The sequence below is a fragment of the Balaenoptera ricei genome, chromosome 8 (genome assembly GCF_028023285.1).
Source record: "Balaenoptera ricei isolate mBalRic1 chromosome 8, mBalRic1.hap2, whole genome shotgun sequence".
Taxonomy (NCBI): domain Eukaryota; kingdom Metazoa; phylum Chordata; class Mammalia; order Artiodactyla; family Balaenopteridae; genus Balaenoptera; species Balaenoptera ricei.
The window spans coordinates 60,566,795-60,584,960 of record NC_082646.1 but is presented as its reverse complement, the minus strand read 5'-3'; the positions used below and the strand labels follow the sequence as shown (position 1 = coordinate 60,584,960).

General features: G+C 38.8%; 1 protein-coding gene across 1 annotated transcript in view; it reads left to right on the top strand.

Moving 5' to 3' along the window:
- Positions 1–13,479, top strand: part of POLD3 (DNA polymerase delta 3, accessory subunit) — a 69,109-nt gene extending 55,630 nt beyond the window's left edge. Inside the window, exon 12 of the mRNA XM_059929464.1 lies at positions 13,164–13,479. Coding sequence (XP_059785447.1) covers positions 13,164–13,288 — 125 coding nt within the window. The 3' untranslated portion in view covers positions 13,289–13,479. The remainder of the gene's footprint in view (positions 1–13,163) is intronic.
- Positions 13,480–18,166: the final 4,687 nt, after the last annotated feature.

Genomic DNA, 18,166 nt, shown 5'->3' with positions numbered 1-18,166 from the left:
GCTTCCCAGCCAGTAACACATGAGTAGCAGCAGAGCAGCTAGACAGGGTCGCTTTTTGCTCTCCAGCAAGTGGTTGTCACTTCTTGGTTTTGTAGGAAGTACTTGGATTTTAGAGACAGATTGGAGCTCAGTGCCCATTCACCACCAGGGTGACTTCTTGCAAGTCACTGAACTTCCCTGAGCCTCCGTTCGCTCATCTCTAAGATGAAGATAATATCTATGTCAAGATTAGTGTGAGGATGAGAGATCATGAAATGTCCAGTTCATAGTGCTTGGTCAGTAAATGATAACTATCATCATTATTTTCAAAGCAGTGCTTTGGGCTTTAATCTTCTCTATGTGAGAAACATAGGTTGTCATCCTTCATTTATTTGTTTTTCAACTAATCTTTATTAGAGTATCTACTTTATGTTATAAGCAACACTTTGGACTATCAAAACTGATGCTCTGCCAAAGTGAGGAGGGAGTGCTTCAGTGGGCAGCCTTGTGATCTGCTCACCTGTCCAAACCATGGCCCCCTTGATCCACCAGCACCCCTCCCTCTCAGTGGGCTGCTGTGTCATTCTGCATATGTTCTGAACTCTTGTTTCAACCACATTTCTACTTGAAACAGTTTAGAGGAAAGTCAGTGGTCTGAGTGCACATTCGATTTCTCCAAGTACAGACATCAGAGGGCGCCTTTATAAATGAAAAAATAAACAGATCTTCGGCAACGAAGAGGCCTCCCTCTGCTTCGCCCAGGGATGGGGGTGGGGTGCTCAGGCAATAGTCACGCCTGCAGTTTGAGCCCATCTGTTTTTTCTGTCCGCCTCCTGAGTACTGTCCCCTTGTGGTTTGCATCATTCCCAGACGCAAGCCAACTCCAACCCTCCTCAATCCACTTGGTCAATAGCTGTCTTATTTAAACACACTCCCTCTCTCTTCGGGCGCCAGATGTGAAGTTTCAAGGCAGTAGAGGCCAGGCTGGCTAATGCTGGGACACCTGCTTTAGCACGCAAGCCAGTCAGCTGCTGCTTCTGATGATGTTGGCCCTTTTTCACGGACTTCATGAGGGTTTCACCCCACCAAGCACACACACAGGCAGCTGAAGGAGCCTCATAAATTATGGTTTTGTTTGTTTACTTAGGGCAGGCAGCGTGGTGTAGTGGAAGGAGCCTGCACTTGGAAGCAGAAAACATGGGTTTGAGTCCTCGCCGGTTATGTGATCTTGTCTTTAGAGCATCTCTTTCTTCATAGATATCACCATCTCAGATGTTATATAAGTGTTATTTGTTTATATGCTTATCTCCTCCACTACAGGTAGTAAGTCCTAGGAGGTCAGGGCCTGCTTTGGCTGTCGTTCTATCTCCAGCACCTAGGACAGTGCCTGGAACATAGTAGGCTCTTAGAAAAGATTTTTTGAATGAATGAATGAATTCTAAAACTGCCTCTTCCACTCATTGGCCATGTGATCTGGGAAAAGTCATTTATCTTCTCTGGGGCTTCATTTTGTCAGCTGTAAAATGAAGCCATTAGATCTCTATCCCTGATGCTCTAAGATGATAAGAATTCATTCATTTAAAAAATTACCTTGGGACTTCCCTGGTGGCGCAGTGGTTAAGAATCCGCCTGCCAATGCAGGGGACACGGGTTCAAGCCCTGGTCTGGGAAGATCCCACATGCCGTGGAGCAGCTAAGCCCGTGTGCCACAACTACTGAGCCTGTGCTCTAGAGCCCGCGAGCCACAACTACTGAGCCTGCAAGCCACAACTACTGAAGCCGGCGCACCTAGAGCCCATGCTCTGCAACAAGAGAAGCCACCACAATGAGAAGCTCGCGCACCACAACCAAGAGTAGCCCCCACTCGCCGCAACTAGAGAAAAGCCCATGTGCAGCGACGAAGACCCAATGCAGCCAAAAATAAATAAATAAATTTATAAAAAAAAAAAAATTACCTTGTGTCTCTGGGCTGGGCACTCTGCCAAGCCCTGACACTACACGGTCATGAGCAAGTCAGAAATGGAACCCGCCCTCCTGAAGTTTTGAAAGGGAGAGGAAACCAAATAAATTATGGCGTAAACAGGTATTGAAGGACCATTGTGATAAGCCTTACGAAGGATCTGTAGCAGGCACTATGACAGGATGTAACGGGGGCACCTAACCATGTTGGGGATCATCTGGGAAGATAACCTGGTAAGAGTGACATTTAAGCTTAGACTGTACGGATAAGTAGGAGTTGGCCAGGCAAAGGGTGTACAGGATTTCAGGCAGAGGGAAGAGCACACGTGAAGACCCTGGGGGAGGAATGTGGCTGGAGCACAGTGACTGACAGGGAGGTTGTACCCATGATGAGGCCAGAGAAGTAGGCTGAGCCAGACTGTTGGGACGCTTGAGGCTGTGGGAAGGATTGTGTCATTCTAAAGGCAGAGAGAAGCCGTGGAAGACAATCCATGTCATTACAGAGAGAGCCCTAGTACAGACAAAGGGGAAAACTGGATGCCCTCCTTATACGCCTGTCCAAGATAATGGGCAGATTTTACCCCATTTTAGAGGTGAGAAAACAGGTCCAGAGAGGGCAGGTGACCACTGGGCAGGTCAGGGGCAGAGCCTCATCTTAGACATTTCAGTCCACTCCTCTCAATACCCTATCATCGCTTTACAGAGCTGAGAGCTTTTTCTCCCTCTAAAATCCTCCAGATGGCTAGGATTTGGACCTAAATACCTTGTAATAGTAACTCTTTTCTGAAAATTGAATGTCTCATAAGCCACTTTTAAGCAAGTCTGATAGAGACCAACTTCTTGTGAGCATTATGCTTGCATTTGGGGTAACTGCAACCAAATCTTTGATGTATTTTAAGTTATCCTTAGGATCGATTCCTAGGAATAGAATTACTGTGTCAAAGGATATACATTTTTAAGACACGTTGCAGACTGCCCCCTCAAAGCCTGTACCGATTTGATGTTCATTGTCAATACATGAAAATGACCTTCTCACTGCTTCAAATAACATAAAACTGAGTTGCCATGTGTATGGCTGATCTATTTTGTTGTGCAGTGGAGGCTAACACAACATTGTAAAGCAACCATACTCCAATAAAAATTAAAAAAAAAAAAAACTGAGTTGCCAGCCATACTTAATTTTCTCGCTTAGAGACAGGAAATACAACAAGACTTTGACAATTTTAATGAGGAAAGAAGATGAAGCGTTAGAGATGGTGTCCAGTGGAGGCAGGAAACTCCCCAAGGCCTAGGAGGAAGCCGAAAGGTACCTCACATGGGGTCGGGTCATTTGCTGACAGCAGGGCACTCCTGTGCAACTGCTGCTGCTCAGAACTTGGTGTGGTTCCTGGAGACGTAAGCAGAGGGTCTATGAAGCCGATAGAGCCCTGTGGACTGGGGACATTAAAAGTCCTGAGAAGGAAGAAACAACTCCAGCAGAAGCTAAGTCGGTAGGGAGAGCAGCATGAGTTATCACTGCCAGCAGACTCGAGAGAGTATCATAATGGGCTTGTTAGTTCACCGAGTGGGGTCACTAACAAGAGTGACCCCAAGAGTCAGAGATCTTGCCGGTCATTTCCCTCACTTGGCTGGTGTGATAGACCTGTATCTTTATCTCCTACAGGGCCTTGCACAGAGTCCGTGCTCTGGGTATGTTTCAGGGCCAAGGGGACTTTTCAGTAATTTGCTGTTAATTCAACAAATATTTAATGTGTTAGGAAGTGGAAATAAAGTGAAGATTAGGATGACCATGGTTTGTGATCCTGCAGAGTTTACAATCTAGTGAGGGTTAACTATAGGTAAGAACTAATTATAATATTTAAGAGAAGGGCTATGAGAGAGAAGTACAGGACATCATAAAAATATATCAGAAGGGGCCCCAAGTCCAGACCTGGTGGATATGGTAAGGGTGCAGGGTGAATTCCAATGAGGACAGGGACCATGTATACCTTGTTCACTGCTGGATCACAGTACCTGCTACATGATGGTTCCTCCATAAATGTTTGATGAATGAATGAACAAAAGAATGAGTGAATAAAGTTATGCCGATATCTAAATTGGTAAGACAGAAAGGATAGAAGTCCAAGTCAAGGATAGAAATAATGTTCCATATAGAGATAAAGGCAGTGTAAAGGCCTGGATAGATTAAGAAAATAGTTCAATGTGGCCGAAGAAAGTCAAAGAAGCTCAGAGTGGCAAGATTCAAGGCTGAAGAGGTAAAAGGAGGTCTTATACTAAGGAGTTTGGATTTTTTTCTTAAAGGAAATAAGAAATCAAGGAAAGTTATTAAGCAAGGAAGTGATATAATCAGATGATAGTTATTATGCGTCAGCTGTATATCAGAGACTTTACATATAGCATCTCTTATTTTCAGAACAACCTTACAAAATATATTATCCCCTATTTTATAGATGAGATTATGTGGTTTACCTAAAGTCAAATAACACATGTGGGATTGAAATCCATGCCTGTCTGACTCCAAAGCCTGTGTATTCTTCCCATATATCCCACTGCCTCCGTTGTGTCTGATGTTCTCACTTTCATTTCTTGTTATGGACAGTGGCCTTCACCTGGTCCTTGGTGCCAGGAACACCATCCTTTAGCCAAGCATGTCACTAGCTGGTTAGGACAACCCCAAGCCTACAGGCTGGGCCATTACTGTGTGGGATGGTGAGAGCTTGTGGCTTCAGATATGATTCTTCACCTGTCTGTTGATCTGTTCGCCTTTTCCATCACATCTGTCCAACAGAGATTTTAACACACTGTAGCATAACTGCAGTGATAAACAACAATCATTTGTGACGCTTCTGCAAATGCTCTACGCACTAAGATCAGGAATTGATATGTATTACTTCTTTTCATCTTAACAACAACATTTTTTTTTAACATCTTTATTGGAGTATAATTGCTTTACAATGGTGTGTTAGTTTCTGCTTTATAACAAAGTGAATCAGTTATACATATACATATGTTCCCATATCTCTTCCCTCTTGCGTCTCCCTCCCTCCCACCCTCCCTATCCCACCCCTCTAGGTGGTCACAAAGCACAGAGTTGATCTCCCTGTGCTATGCGGTTGCTTCCCACTAGCTATCTATTTTACGTTTGGTAGTGTATATATGTCCATGCCAGTCTCTCACTTTGTCATATCTTACCCTTCCCCCTCCCCATATCCTCAAGTCCATTCTCTAGTAGGTCTGTGTCTTTATTCCCATCTTGCCACTAGGTTCTTCATGACCTTTTTTTTTTTCCCCTTAGATTCCATATATATGTGTTAGCATACTGTATTTGTTTTTCTCTTTCTGACTTACTTCACTCTGTATGACAGACTCTAACTCCATCCACCTCACTACAAATAACTCCATTTCGTTTGTTTTTATGGCTGAGTAATATTCCATTGTATATATGTGCCACATCTTCTTTATCCATTCATCCGATGATGGACACTTAGGTTGCTTCCATGTCCTGGCTATTGTAAATAGAGCTGCAATGAACATTTTGGTACATGACTCTTTTTGAATTATGGTTTTCTCAGGGTATATGCCCAGTAGTGGGATTGCTGGGTCGTATGGTAGTTCTATTTTTAGTTTTTTAAGGAACCTCCATACTGTTCTCCATAGTGGCTGTATCAATTTACATTCCCACCAACAGTGCAAGAGGGTTCCCTTTTCTCCACACCCTCTCCAGCATTTATTGTTTCTAGATTTTTTGATGATGGCCATTCTGACCGGTGTGAGATGATATCTCATTGTAGTTTTGATTTGCATTTCTCTAATGATTAATGATGTTGAGCATTCTTTCATGTGTTTGTTGGCAATCTGTATGTCTTCTTTGGAGAAATGTCTATTTAGGTCTTCTGCCCATTTTTGGATTGGGTTGTTTGTTTTTGTGTTATTGAGCTGAATGAGCTGCTTGTAAATTTTGGAGATTAATCCTTTGTCAGTTGCTTCACTTGCAAATATTTTCTCCCATTCTGAGGGTTGTCTTTTGGTCTTGTTTATGGTTTCCTTTGCTGTGCAAAAGCTTTTAAGTTTCATTAGGTCCCATTTGTTTATGCAACAACATTTTGATTTAGCTATTATAAGCCACAATTTTCTCATGTCAAAATCAGGCTAAGAGAGATTGACTTGCCCAAGATCACACAGTTAAAAAATGGCAGATTTCTGCTTCTGGTCACACAGAGTAACTGGTACTGAATTAGCTGCCCCATCATGAACAACTACAAAACTGGATACAACATATGAAAAAATTGTTTTCAGACATTGGACAACAGGCAAAGTAGGAATATTATCCCTAATAGAAAGAAAACAAATATGATGTGCCTCATTATCACCCAATTTGGAGGCATTTTCTAGACCCTGATGCAGGGAAGGGGTTGCTAAACAGAACATTTGCTAAGAAGAAGAAACAGAAAGTGAAGTTCAGGGTTACTGTGGCAGCTGAAATTTGCAGGGCAGTGTTTCAGAGAGACTGGAGCTGCATAGCAAAGGAGCTCCAGAAGTATGCCTAGGTGTCCCTGACACATGCAGAGGAAGACGCGCCATAAGTCCAGGCAGGGAACAACTACTGGAGAACTGTGAGCTGAACAACTACCACTGCATGCAGAGAGCTAAGATATGGTTGAGTTGTAACTAGTCAGAATATAGAGGTCTCACTGGGTACTCCGCACATTCAATAGAACTCTCAGAAGGGCCAAGCCTTAAGGTCAGGGCTAATCTAGCCCTAGAGTAAAGGCTACTCTGGATGCACCCTAACAAACACCAGCCTCAAGAGGATCAAGCTCATCCACAAGTAAATTATCTGCCTGCCAGAGCAAAACTCAACACCCCATTAAAGAAGACAACAAAATCCAGACACCCAACAATGTAGCATCCATAATGTCCAGCATAAAATAAAATATTAGTAGACATGCAAAGAAGCAGAAAAATATGACTCATAACCAAAAGAAAATAATGTAATAGAAACAGATCTGTAAATGATATTAATGTTGGAATTAGCAGACAAGGAGCTTAAAATAGTTATGAACGTGTTCAAGGCATTAGAGAAAAGTATAAACATAATGAGGGAAAGTAAGGAACCTCAAAAGAGAACTGAAAGTTATAAAAAAGACAAATAGAAATGATAGACTGGAAAATATAATAATTTTTTTAAATGTCACTGCTTGATCTATGGATTCAATGCAATCCCAATCAAAATCCCAGCAAGTTATCTTGTGGACATAGACAAACAGATTTTAAAGTTTATTTGGAGGCTTATAAGATCCAGAACAGCCAACAATATTGAAAGAGAAGAACAAAGTTCAAAGTCACTATCTGACTTCAAGACTTACTATAAAGCTATAGTAATCAAGACAATGTGATGTTGACAAAAGAATAGACAAAAAATCAATGGAACAGAATAGAGAGCCCAGAAGTAGATCCATATAAATATAGTTAACTGATATTTGACAGAGGAGCAAAGACAATACGATGGAGCAAAAACAGTCATTTAAACAAATGGTGCTGGAACAACTGGACATCCACACACAAAAAAATGGATCTAGACACAGACTTTACACCCTTCACAAAAACTATCTCAAAATGGATCATAGACCTAAATATAAAACGCAAAACTGTAGAACTCCTAGAAGATAACATAGGAGAAAACCTAGATGATTATGGGTATGGGGATGACTTTGTAGACACAACATCAAAAACACAATCCATGAAAGAAAGAATTGATAAGCTAGACTTAATTTAAATGAAAAGTTTCTGCTCTGTGAAACACACTGTTAAGAGAATGAGAAGACAAGTCACAAACTGGGAGAAAACATTTGCACTAGATATATATGATACAAGACTGTTATCCAAAATATACAAAGAACTCTTAAAACTCAACAGTAAGAAAAAAAAAAAACTCAACAGTAAGAAAATGAACAACCCAATTTTTTAAAAAAGTGGACAAAAGATTTAAACAGACACCTCACCAAAGAAGAAATATGCATTGAAATAAACATATGAAAAGATGCTCTATATCATATGTCATTAGGGATTTACAAATTAAACAATGAGATACTACTACACACCTATTAGAAATGCCAAAATCCAAAACACTGACAATACCAAATTCTGGCAATGATGGGGAGCAATAGGAATTCTCATTCATTGCTGGTGGGAATGCAAAATGGTAAAGCCACTTTGGACAGTGTCTGGCAGTTTCTTACAAAACTAAACAGTCTTACCATAACGAGCCAACAATGGTGCTCTTTGATATTTACCCAAATCAGTTGAAAACTTATGCCCACACATGAAAATCTTATGTCCACACAAAAACCTGTACATGGATGTTTAGGGCAGCTTTACTCACACATGAAGTAAAAACTAACAGAACTGGAACTTCCCTGGTGGTGCAGTGGTTAAGAATCCGCCTGCCAATGCAGGGTACATGGGTTCGATCCCTGGTCTGGGAAGATCCCACATGCCACGGAGCAGCTAAGCCTGCGAGCCACAACTACTGAGCCCGCGCACCACAACTACTGAAGCCCGCATGCCTAGAACCCGTGCTCTGCAACAAGAGAAGCCACCACAATGAGAAGCCCACACACTACAACAAAGAGTAGCCCCCGCTCACTGCAGCTAGAGAAAACCCACCTGCAGCAACAAAGGCCCAACACAGTCAAAAATAAATAAATAAAATAAATAAATTTATATTAAAAAAAACCTAATAGAACTGAAAAAAGAGATAAATCCACAATTTAGAAGGATATAGAATGATGAGGACAGGCCTTCTGGAATGGCAAAGTAAGAAACTCAGAAGATGCTCTTAAAAAAACCAAAAAACCAAAACATCAAACTGGACAAAATTGGCAAAAACGAAAATGATCAAAGGCTTACAACAAACTGAGAAGTGTTGATTCATGAAATATTTCTGAACCTTTGGTAAGAAACGTAAGCAGTCTGTGACATCTTAGCCTGTGGCTGCTCCTAACCCTTTCCCCTCACATCACTGCCCCAGCTCAGTCATTGTGGTAATTGTTCTACAGGGAGAGGCAAGCCATGAAAAACTGCAGCTTTGTTTCAGGAAGGGTCTCACTTGATTTGGAGCACAGCTTGAAAAACCCCATGCCTGGGGCATTGAGAGAAACAGTAGCAATCTTGGTGACAAACAAACAAACAAGGAAGGCCAACAACTCAGGTAGCCTGATTTTGAGGTGTTGGTTGGGGCAAGCAAAGAAATTTAACAGGGATATACCAGGAATGAGCCAGCTATTGTGGGTCTTGATAAGCTCCCAAACAGTTTCAGCAAAGCACATGTGCAGGAGATACCAAAGAGTGCTCTGGCTATCTACATATTCCTGGTAGAACTTGAGGCCATGTATGCAGGTACAGGGGACGTGAGAGTGCCCAACAGACTTGTAAACTGCCAGGATTTTGAATGTGCTCTCTAACCCATACATTAGATTCATCACAGAGCCATTGAAGAAAAGAAAAATCTTATGGGCTTAAGGTGTTTGAGTGCAAACTCTAACCAGTCACTGGTTGACTACTTAGCAATGCTGACACGGAGGCAATCCCTAGGAAGCAAGGCTTAAAAATAAAGACAAGAATTCAAGAAACAAAACAAAAAATAAGAAAATCACCAGTGGCGGGACTTCCTTGGTGGCGCAGTGGTTAAGAATCCACCTGCCAATGCAGGGGATATAGGTTCGATCCCTGGTCCGGGAAGATCCCACATGCCACAGAACAAATGAGCCTGTGCACCACAACTACTGAGGCCTGCGTGAGCCCTAGAGCCCACAGGCCACAACTACTGAGCCCATGCACCACAATTACTGAAGCCTGCATACGCTAGGGCCAGTGTGCCGCAACTACTGAGCCCACGTGCTGCAACTACTGAAGCCCGTGTGCCTAGAGCCCGTGCTCCGCAACAAGAGAAGCCACTGCAATGAGAAGCCTGTGCACCGCAATGAAGAGTAGCCCCCGCTTGCCACAACTAGAGAAAGCCAGCACACAGCAACAAAGACCCAACACAGCCAAAAATAATAATAATAATAATAATAATAAATTTTTAAAAAATAATAAGAAAGACACTAGTGGCTGCACACTACAGGCTCCACAGATTTATTCCAGGCAAGTTACTAAACAACCAAATGCAACAACAACCCCTAAAAGAAGAAAGAACAGATTTCCAAATTGCTAGAATAGATTATCTAACAAATACAAGAAATGAGATATGTGAAGAAATGGGAAAGTGTGACCCATATTCAGGGGGAAAAAGCAGTCAATATAATAATACACAAGATTTGAAAAATCTTATCAACCAATTTTACCTGATTGCCATTTACAGAACACTGCACTCAGTAACTGCAGAATACCTGTTCTTTTCAAGTGCATGTGGAAAATAAACCACGCATATTTTTACACAATTCAACACATATTCTTGATGAAAAGGAAAAAACACAATTTTCCAAAAACTAGAAATAGAACTAAATATTCTAAATCTGTAAAGCAGAATCTATGAAAAACCTATGGCTAATTATATACTTAATGGTGAAATACTGAACATTTCCCATTAAGTTTAGTAACAAGGCAGTGATATCTGCCATTATTTGTTCAATATTATATTACTGGAGGTTCTGGCAAATGCAATAAGACAAGAAAAGTAAATAAGAGACATACAAAAGGAAAGTATGCCTTCAAAAAGGAAGAAGTAAAATCGTCTTTATTCTCCAAAAAACATGATCACAAACATAGAAAAACTTAAGAAATCTAAACGAACAAACAAGAAAAACAAAAAAACTATTGGAGCTAATAAGTGAATTTAGTAAAGTGACAAGATACCAGGTTAACTTATAAGAATCAACTGTATTTATATACACTAACAATAAGGAACTGAAAAAAATTTTAATTTAAATACTATTCATAGTAGTATTGAAAACAAAATATCTAAGAATAAATATAACAAAATATGTGCAAGACCTCTACATCAAAAACCATAAACACTGAAGAGAGAAATTAAACAGATTCAAAATTAATGGGGAAATATCATGTTCCTGAATTGGAAGAACCCAGTATTGTTAAGTTGCCAATTCTCCCCAGATTGATCAATAGGTTCAAAGCAATACCAATCAGATTTCTAGTAGTCCTCTTTTAAGAAATTGACAAGTTGGTTCTAAAATTTATATGGAAATATAATAGACCTAGAATAAATCCATCTTGAAATAGAACAGAGGTAAAGAATTTACATTACCATTACAAATGGGAATACATGAAACTAAAAAGCTTTTGCACAGCAAAGGAAACTATCAACAAAATGAAAAGGCAGCCTACTGAATGGGAGAAGATATTTGCAAATGATATATCTGACAAGGGATTAATATCCAAAATATACAAAGAACTCATACAACTCAACATCAAAAAAACCAAACCACCCAATTAAAAAATGGGCAGAGAATCTGAATAGACATTTTTCCAAAGACATACAGATGGCCAACAGACACATGAAAAGATGCTCAACATCACCAATCATCAGGGAAATGAGATACCAACGAGATACCACCACACACCTGTCAGAATGTCTATCATCAGAAAGACAACAAATAATAAGTGATGGCAAGGATGTGGAGAGACAGGAACCCTTGTGCACTGTTGATGGTATTATAAATTGGTGCAGCCACTATGGTAAACAGTATGGTGGGTCCTCAAAAAATTAAAAATAGAACTACCATACGGTCTAGCAATTCTACTTCTGGATGTTTTCCAAAGAAAATAAAAACACTAATTAAAAAAGATACATGCACACCAATGTTCATTGCAGCATTGTTTATAATAGCCAGGATTTGGAAGCAATCTAAGTGTCCACTGAAAGATATATGGATAAAGATGTGGTGTGTGTCTGTGTATGTGTATATGTATATACACACACACATACAAATACACACACACAACAGAATACTAAGCCATGAAAAAGAATGAAATCTTGCCATTTGTGACAACATGGATGGACCTAGAGGGTATTATACTAAGTGAAATAAGTCAGACAGAGAGAGACAAATACTGTATGATTTCACTTATATGTGCAATCTAAAAAACAGAAACAGACTCATAGATACAGAGAACAAAAAGGTGGTTGCCAGAGGGGAGGCAGTAGGGGAATGAATGAAATAGGCAAGAGAGATTAAGAGGTACAAACTTCAGTTACAATATAAAGAAGTGATAGAGATTCAATGTACAGCATGGGAAATATAATCAATAATATTGTAATAACTTTGTATGGTGACAGATGGTAACTAGACTTATCATGATCATTTTGTAATGTATGATTTGATAGAAATATCAAATCATATGGCGTATACCTGGAATTCACATAGTGTTGTAGGTCAAGTACACTTCAATTAACAACAACAATAAAAAAAGATGTGTAATCACAGTTTTCTAATATGTTCTGCAGTGAACAATAACATTGTTATAATGATGCAAAAGCTAATTATCAATATAATTAAAAGTATGATAAAATTTGGGGAAGAGGATGAGGAAGGAGAGGTGGAGGTATTAATTCTTCATCTCTTATAACATTTATAAATTTAAAAATTACTTTTTTGAGTAGTTCCAATAGGGACCCCCAAAGTCTAAGATATTTACTATCTGACGCATTATAGGAAAAGTGTGCTGATCCAAGTTGTTGATCTTATGGCCACAATGTTGTTCACAGTACAGGCATACCTTGGAAATATTGTGTGTTTTGTTCCAGACCACCACAATAAAGTGAATATTGCAGTAAAGTAAGTCACAAAATTGTTGGTTTCCCAGTGCATGTAAAAATTATGTTTATACTATATTGTAGTTTATTACATATGTAATAGCATTATGTCTAAAAAAATGTACACACCTTAATTAAAAAATACTTTATTGCTAAAAAACGCTAGCCATCATTTGAGCCTTTAGCAAGTCATGGTAGTAACACCAAAGATCACTGATCACATATCACCGTAACAAATATAACGATAATGAAAAAGTTTGAAATATTGTGATAATTATTAACACGTGACAGAGACATGAAGTGAGCAAATGCTGTTGGAAAAATATTCTCAATAGACTTGCTTGATTCAGGGTTGCCATAAAACTTCAATGTGTAAAAAATGCATCATCTGAGAAGTGCAATAAAATGAAGAGCAAAATTTAATGTCAAAAAAAAAAATTACTTTTTTCAGAGACTTCCCTGGTGGTGCAGTGGTTAAGAGTCCACCTGCCAATGCAGGGGACATGGGTTCAAGCCCTGCTCCAGGAAGACCCCACATGCTGCGGAGCAACTAAGCCCGTGCACCACAACTCCTGAGCCTGTGCTCTAGAGCCCGCGAGCCACAACTACTGAAGCCTGTGTGCCACAACTACTGAAGCCTGTGCGCCTAGAGCCCGTGCTCCGCAACAAGAGAAGCCACTGCAATGAGAAGCCTGCGCACCGCAACACAGAGTAGCCCCCACTCGCCACAACTAGAGAAAGCCTGCGCACAGCAACAAAGACCCAACGCAGCCAAAAATAAATAAATAAATAAATAAATAATAAATCTTACTTTTTTCTTTTCTTTTTATTGTATCTATATGAGATGATAGATGTTAATGAAATGTAATCATTTCACAATATATGTAAGTCAAACCATCATGCCATACACTTTAAATTTATACAGTGATATACGTCAATTATTTCTCAGTAAAACTGGGAAAAAATTTCTATGGAAATTTAAAAGATCTAGAATAATCTATGGTCCATCCATGTTGTCACAAATGGCAGTCTTGAAATAGGACATAGTTGAAGAATTTACATTACCTGATCTCTAAGCTTACAGTAATGCCATAGTAATCAAGACAGTGTGGTACTGGTATAAAGATGGAAAAAATAGATCAATGGGACAGAATACTTAGTCCAGAAATAGTGGTTAATTGATTTTCATCCAAAGTGCAAAAGGAATTCAATGTGGAAAGAAAAGTCTGTTCAACAAACAGTGCTGAAACAATTGGCTATGAAAATGTTTTCTAGAAGAAAATGTAGTTATTTTAATGATCTTTGGATAGGCAAAGGTTTCCTAGACAACTCCCAGAAAGAAATAACCATAAAAGAGAAGTCAATAAAATAGAATTCATCAAAATTTAAAGTTTAATTGAAAGCTTCTGCTCATCAAAAGACACCATTAAGAAAATGAGTAGGAAAACCATAGACAGAGGAAATAGTCACTATACACTTACCTATCTATCTCTATATCTACATATTGACAAAGGACTTTTATTCAGAATATATAAACAACTCCTACAGTGCAACAGTAAGAAGACCCAACTAAAATCCAATTTTTTAAAAGTGGGCAAAAGATACAAACAGACTCTGAACAAAGGAAGGTAAACAAATGGCCAATAAACACATGTTCATGTGTTTAATATCATTATTTATCAATAAAATATAAGTGAAAACATTGAGATATCACAACATGCCCACTAGAATGGCTAAAATTTAAAAGACTGGCAACACCTAACATGGTGAGGATGCGGAATAAGCAAAATACATTGCTGGTGGGAGTGTAAAGTGTAGTGATGCAATCACTTTGAAAATTAGTCTGGAACTTTCTCATAAAGTTAACATGTTCCTACCAAATGACTCAGCAATTCCACTTGTAAATATTTACCCAAGAAAATGAAAACATATGTCTATATAAAGATTTGTACACTAATGTTCATAGCAGCTTTATTCCAAAACTGGAAACAATCCAAATATCTATCAACGGGTGAATGGATAAACAAATTATGCTATATTCACATAATGGAATACAACTCAGAAATAGAAAGGAATGAACTCTACCAAACATTTAAAGAAGACTTCACACCAATTTTTCCAAACTCTTCCAAAAATTAGAAGAGAAGACACTTCCAACTCATTCTATGAGATCATTGTTACCCTACCAGAAACCAAAGACATCATAAGAAAACTACAGACTAATACCTCTTATGAGTATAGATGCAAAAACCCTCAACAAAGTACTACCAAACTGAATCCAGCAACATATAAAAAGGATTATGCACCATGACCAAGTGATATTTATCATAGGAATGTAAGATTGGTTAAACATCTGAAAATCAGTTAATATTCAATATAACATCAACAGAACAAAGGATAAAAACTACATGATCATGTCAATAGAGTCAGATAAAGTATTTGATAAAATCCAACCCTTTTTCATGATAAAAAAAAAAAAACACTAAAACATTAAGAATAGAAGGGAACTTCCTCAACCTGATAAAGGGCATCAATGAAAACCTATGGCTAACAGCATATTTAATGGTGAAAATCTGAAAGCTTTCCCCATATGATCAAGAACAAGGATGTCTCTTACCACTTCTATGTAACATTGTACTGAAGTTCTAGCCAGAGCAATTAGGCAAGAAAAAGCAATAAAAGGGACCCATATTGGAAAGGAAGACGTAAAACTATCTCTACATTCAGATGATATAATCTTCTATGTAGAAAATCCTAAGGAATTCACTAAAAAACTATTAGACCTAATAAACTAGTTCAGCAAGATTTCAGGATACAAGATTAATATACAAAAGTCAATTATATTTCTACAAACTAGCAATGAACAATCTGAAAATGAAATTAGAAAATAGTTCCATTTAGAATAGTAACAAAAAGAACAGAAATATTCAGAAATAAACTTAAAAAAAGAAGTGCAACACTTGTATTCTGAAAACCACAATACATTTAAAGACCTAAATAAGTGGAAAGACATCTCATGTTCATAAATCAAAAAACTTAATATTGTTAAGATGGGAATGCTCTCTACATTGATCTACACATTCAAAGCAATCTCTATCAAAATCCCAGGTGGCTTTTTTTTTTTTGCAAAAATTGACAAGCTAATCCTGAAATTTATATGGATATGTAAGGGACCATAAATTGTCAAAACAGTCTCAAAAAGAAGAAGGTTGGATTTGTCATATTTCTTGATTTCAAAACTTACTACAAAGATACAGTAATCAAGACAGGCTGATACTGGCATAAGTATAGACATATATATCAATGGAACAGAATTGATAGTCCAGAATTAAACCCTTATATTTATGGTCAACTGATGTTTGACAAGGGTGCCAAGACACTTCATGGGAAAAGAATAGTCTTTTCAACGAATGGTGCTGGAACAGCAGGATATCCACACACAAAGAAATAAAGTTGGGCCCCTTTCTTACACTATACATAAAAGCAAGGGGTTGGAGGTAGGAGGGAATGGGGAGTTCTTTAGTAAGAATTTCAATTTCACAAGATGAAAACTTCTGAAGATTGGTTGCACAACAATATGAATGTACTTAACACTACTGAACTGCGTACTTTAAAAGAGTTAAGATAGTAAATTTTATGTTATGGATATTTTACCACAATTTAAAAGTTTTTAATAAAAATATTTAACTCGGGCTTCCCTGGTGGTGCAGTGGTTGAGAATCTTCCTGCCAATGCAGGGGACACGGGTTCGAGCGCTGGTCTGGGAAGATCCCACATGCCGCGGAGCAACTAGGCCCGTGAGCCACAATTGCTGAGCCTGCGCGTCTGGAGCCTGTGCGCCACAAAAAGAGAGGCCACGATAGTGAGAGGCCCGCGCACTGCGATGAAGAGTGGACCCCACTTGCCGCAACTAGAGAAGGCCCTCGCACAGAAACGAAGACCCAACACAGCCATAAATAAATAAATAAATAAATAAAATTACAAAAAAAAAAAATTTAACTCAACATGGATCATAGAGCTAAACATGAGAGATAAAACTCTTAGAAGAAAACAGGGGTAAAACTTTGTGATCTTGGGTTAGACAAAGCCTGCTTAAAACACTGAAAGCATAAGTTACAAAAGAAAAGATAGTTAAATAGGACTTCAAAGGATGCTTTCGAAAATAAAGACCACCCACAGAATAGGAGAAAATATTTGCAAATTATTTATCTAATAAGGGAATTTCATCCAGAATATATAAAGAACTATTACAACTCAACAGTAAAAAGACAAATAACCTAGCTGAAAAATGGGCAAAGAATCAGAATACAATTTTTCCAAAGAATATACACAAATGGCCAATAAACACATGAAAAAATGCTAAGCGTCATTAGTCATTAGAGAAATGCAGATCAGAATTACAATGAGAAACCACTTTACACACACTGGAACAGCTATAATGAAAAAAGACAGTAAGTGTAGCTGAGGATGTGGATAAATTGGAACCCTCATGCCTTGCCGGTGGGAATGTAAAATGGTGCAGCCCTTTTGGAAAAGTGTTTGGCAGTTCCTCAAGAAGTTAAACATATAGTTACCACATGACCCAGAAATTCTACTCATAGGTATATACCCAAAAGAAATAAAGCATATGTCCACACAAAAACTTGTACACAAATGTTCACAGCAGTTATTCGTAATAGCCAAAAAGTAGAAACAACCCAAATGTCCATCAACTGATGACAGATAAATAAAATGTGGTATATCTATACAAAATATTATTTAGCCATAAAAAGGGATGAAGTATTGACACATGCTACAACATGAATGAACCTTAAAAAAATTATACTAAGCAAAAGAAGCCAGGCACACAAGACTGCGTATTATGTAACAATGGGATGCAGAGTAGACTGGAAAGGTGTAGCATACAATCAGTATTTGTTGGATGAATAAATGAATTACGTTAAATGGCCAGGACCTGGCCAACTGGATTTAGAAGGTGAAAGACAAAGAAACTAAAGTAATGCTGAGTTTTCTAAACTGGGTGAGCGAGGGGCAGGTGGGAACATTAAAGATACCTGGAGAGGCCAGGTAGGCTCTGAAGATCTCAGGTCTCAGAGGGAAGCACAGATTTGAGTCATCGGCTTAGAGGTGATAGTTAAGGTGAGGCGATGGTTAAGTTTACCAAGGGAAAAAGTTGAGAAATAAAAAGAGCCAGGGGCAGGGGTGCACCTGAGCCTTCTGCCCTTTCTGGTTTTTGGAAGAGGTTGTCTGAGACCCTGAGTATTCAAGTGACAAGAGGGGTGTGTGGTGCAAGGGAAAGAACTGAGGACTTGGGTCTGAGGACCCAGGTTCTTTGCTTTAGTTTCATCTTGCTCATGACTTTGGGCAGCTGATCTTACTGTCTGAGGTTCAGTTTCCTCACCTGTAATCAGGGACAATAATGCCAGCTCTCTCTCCCTCCCCAAACTGTTGCCT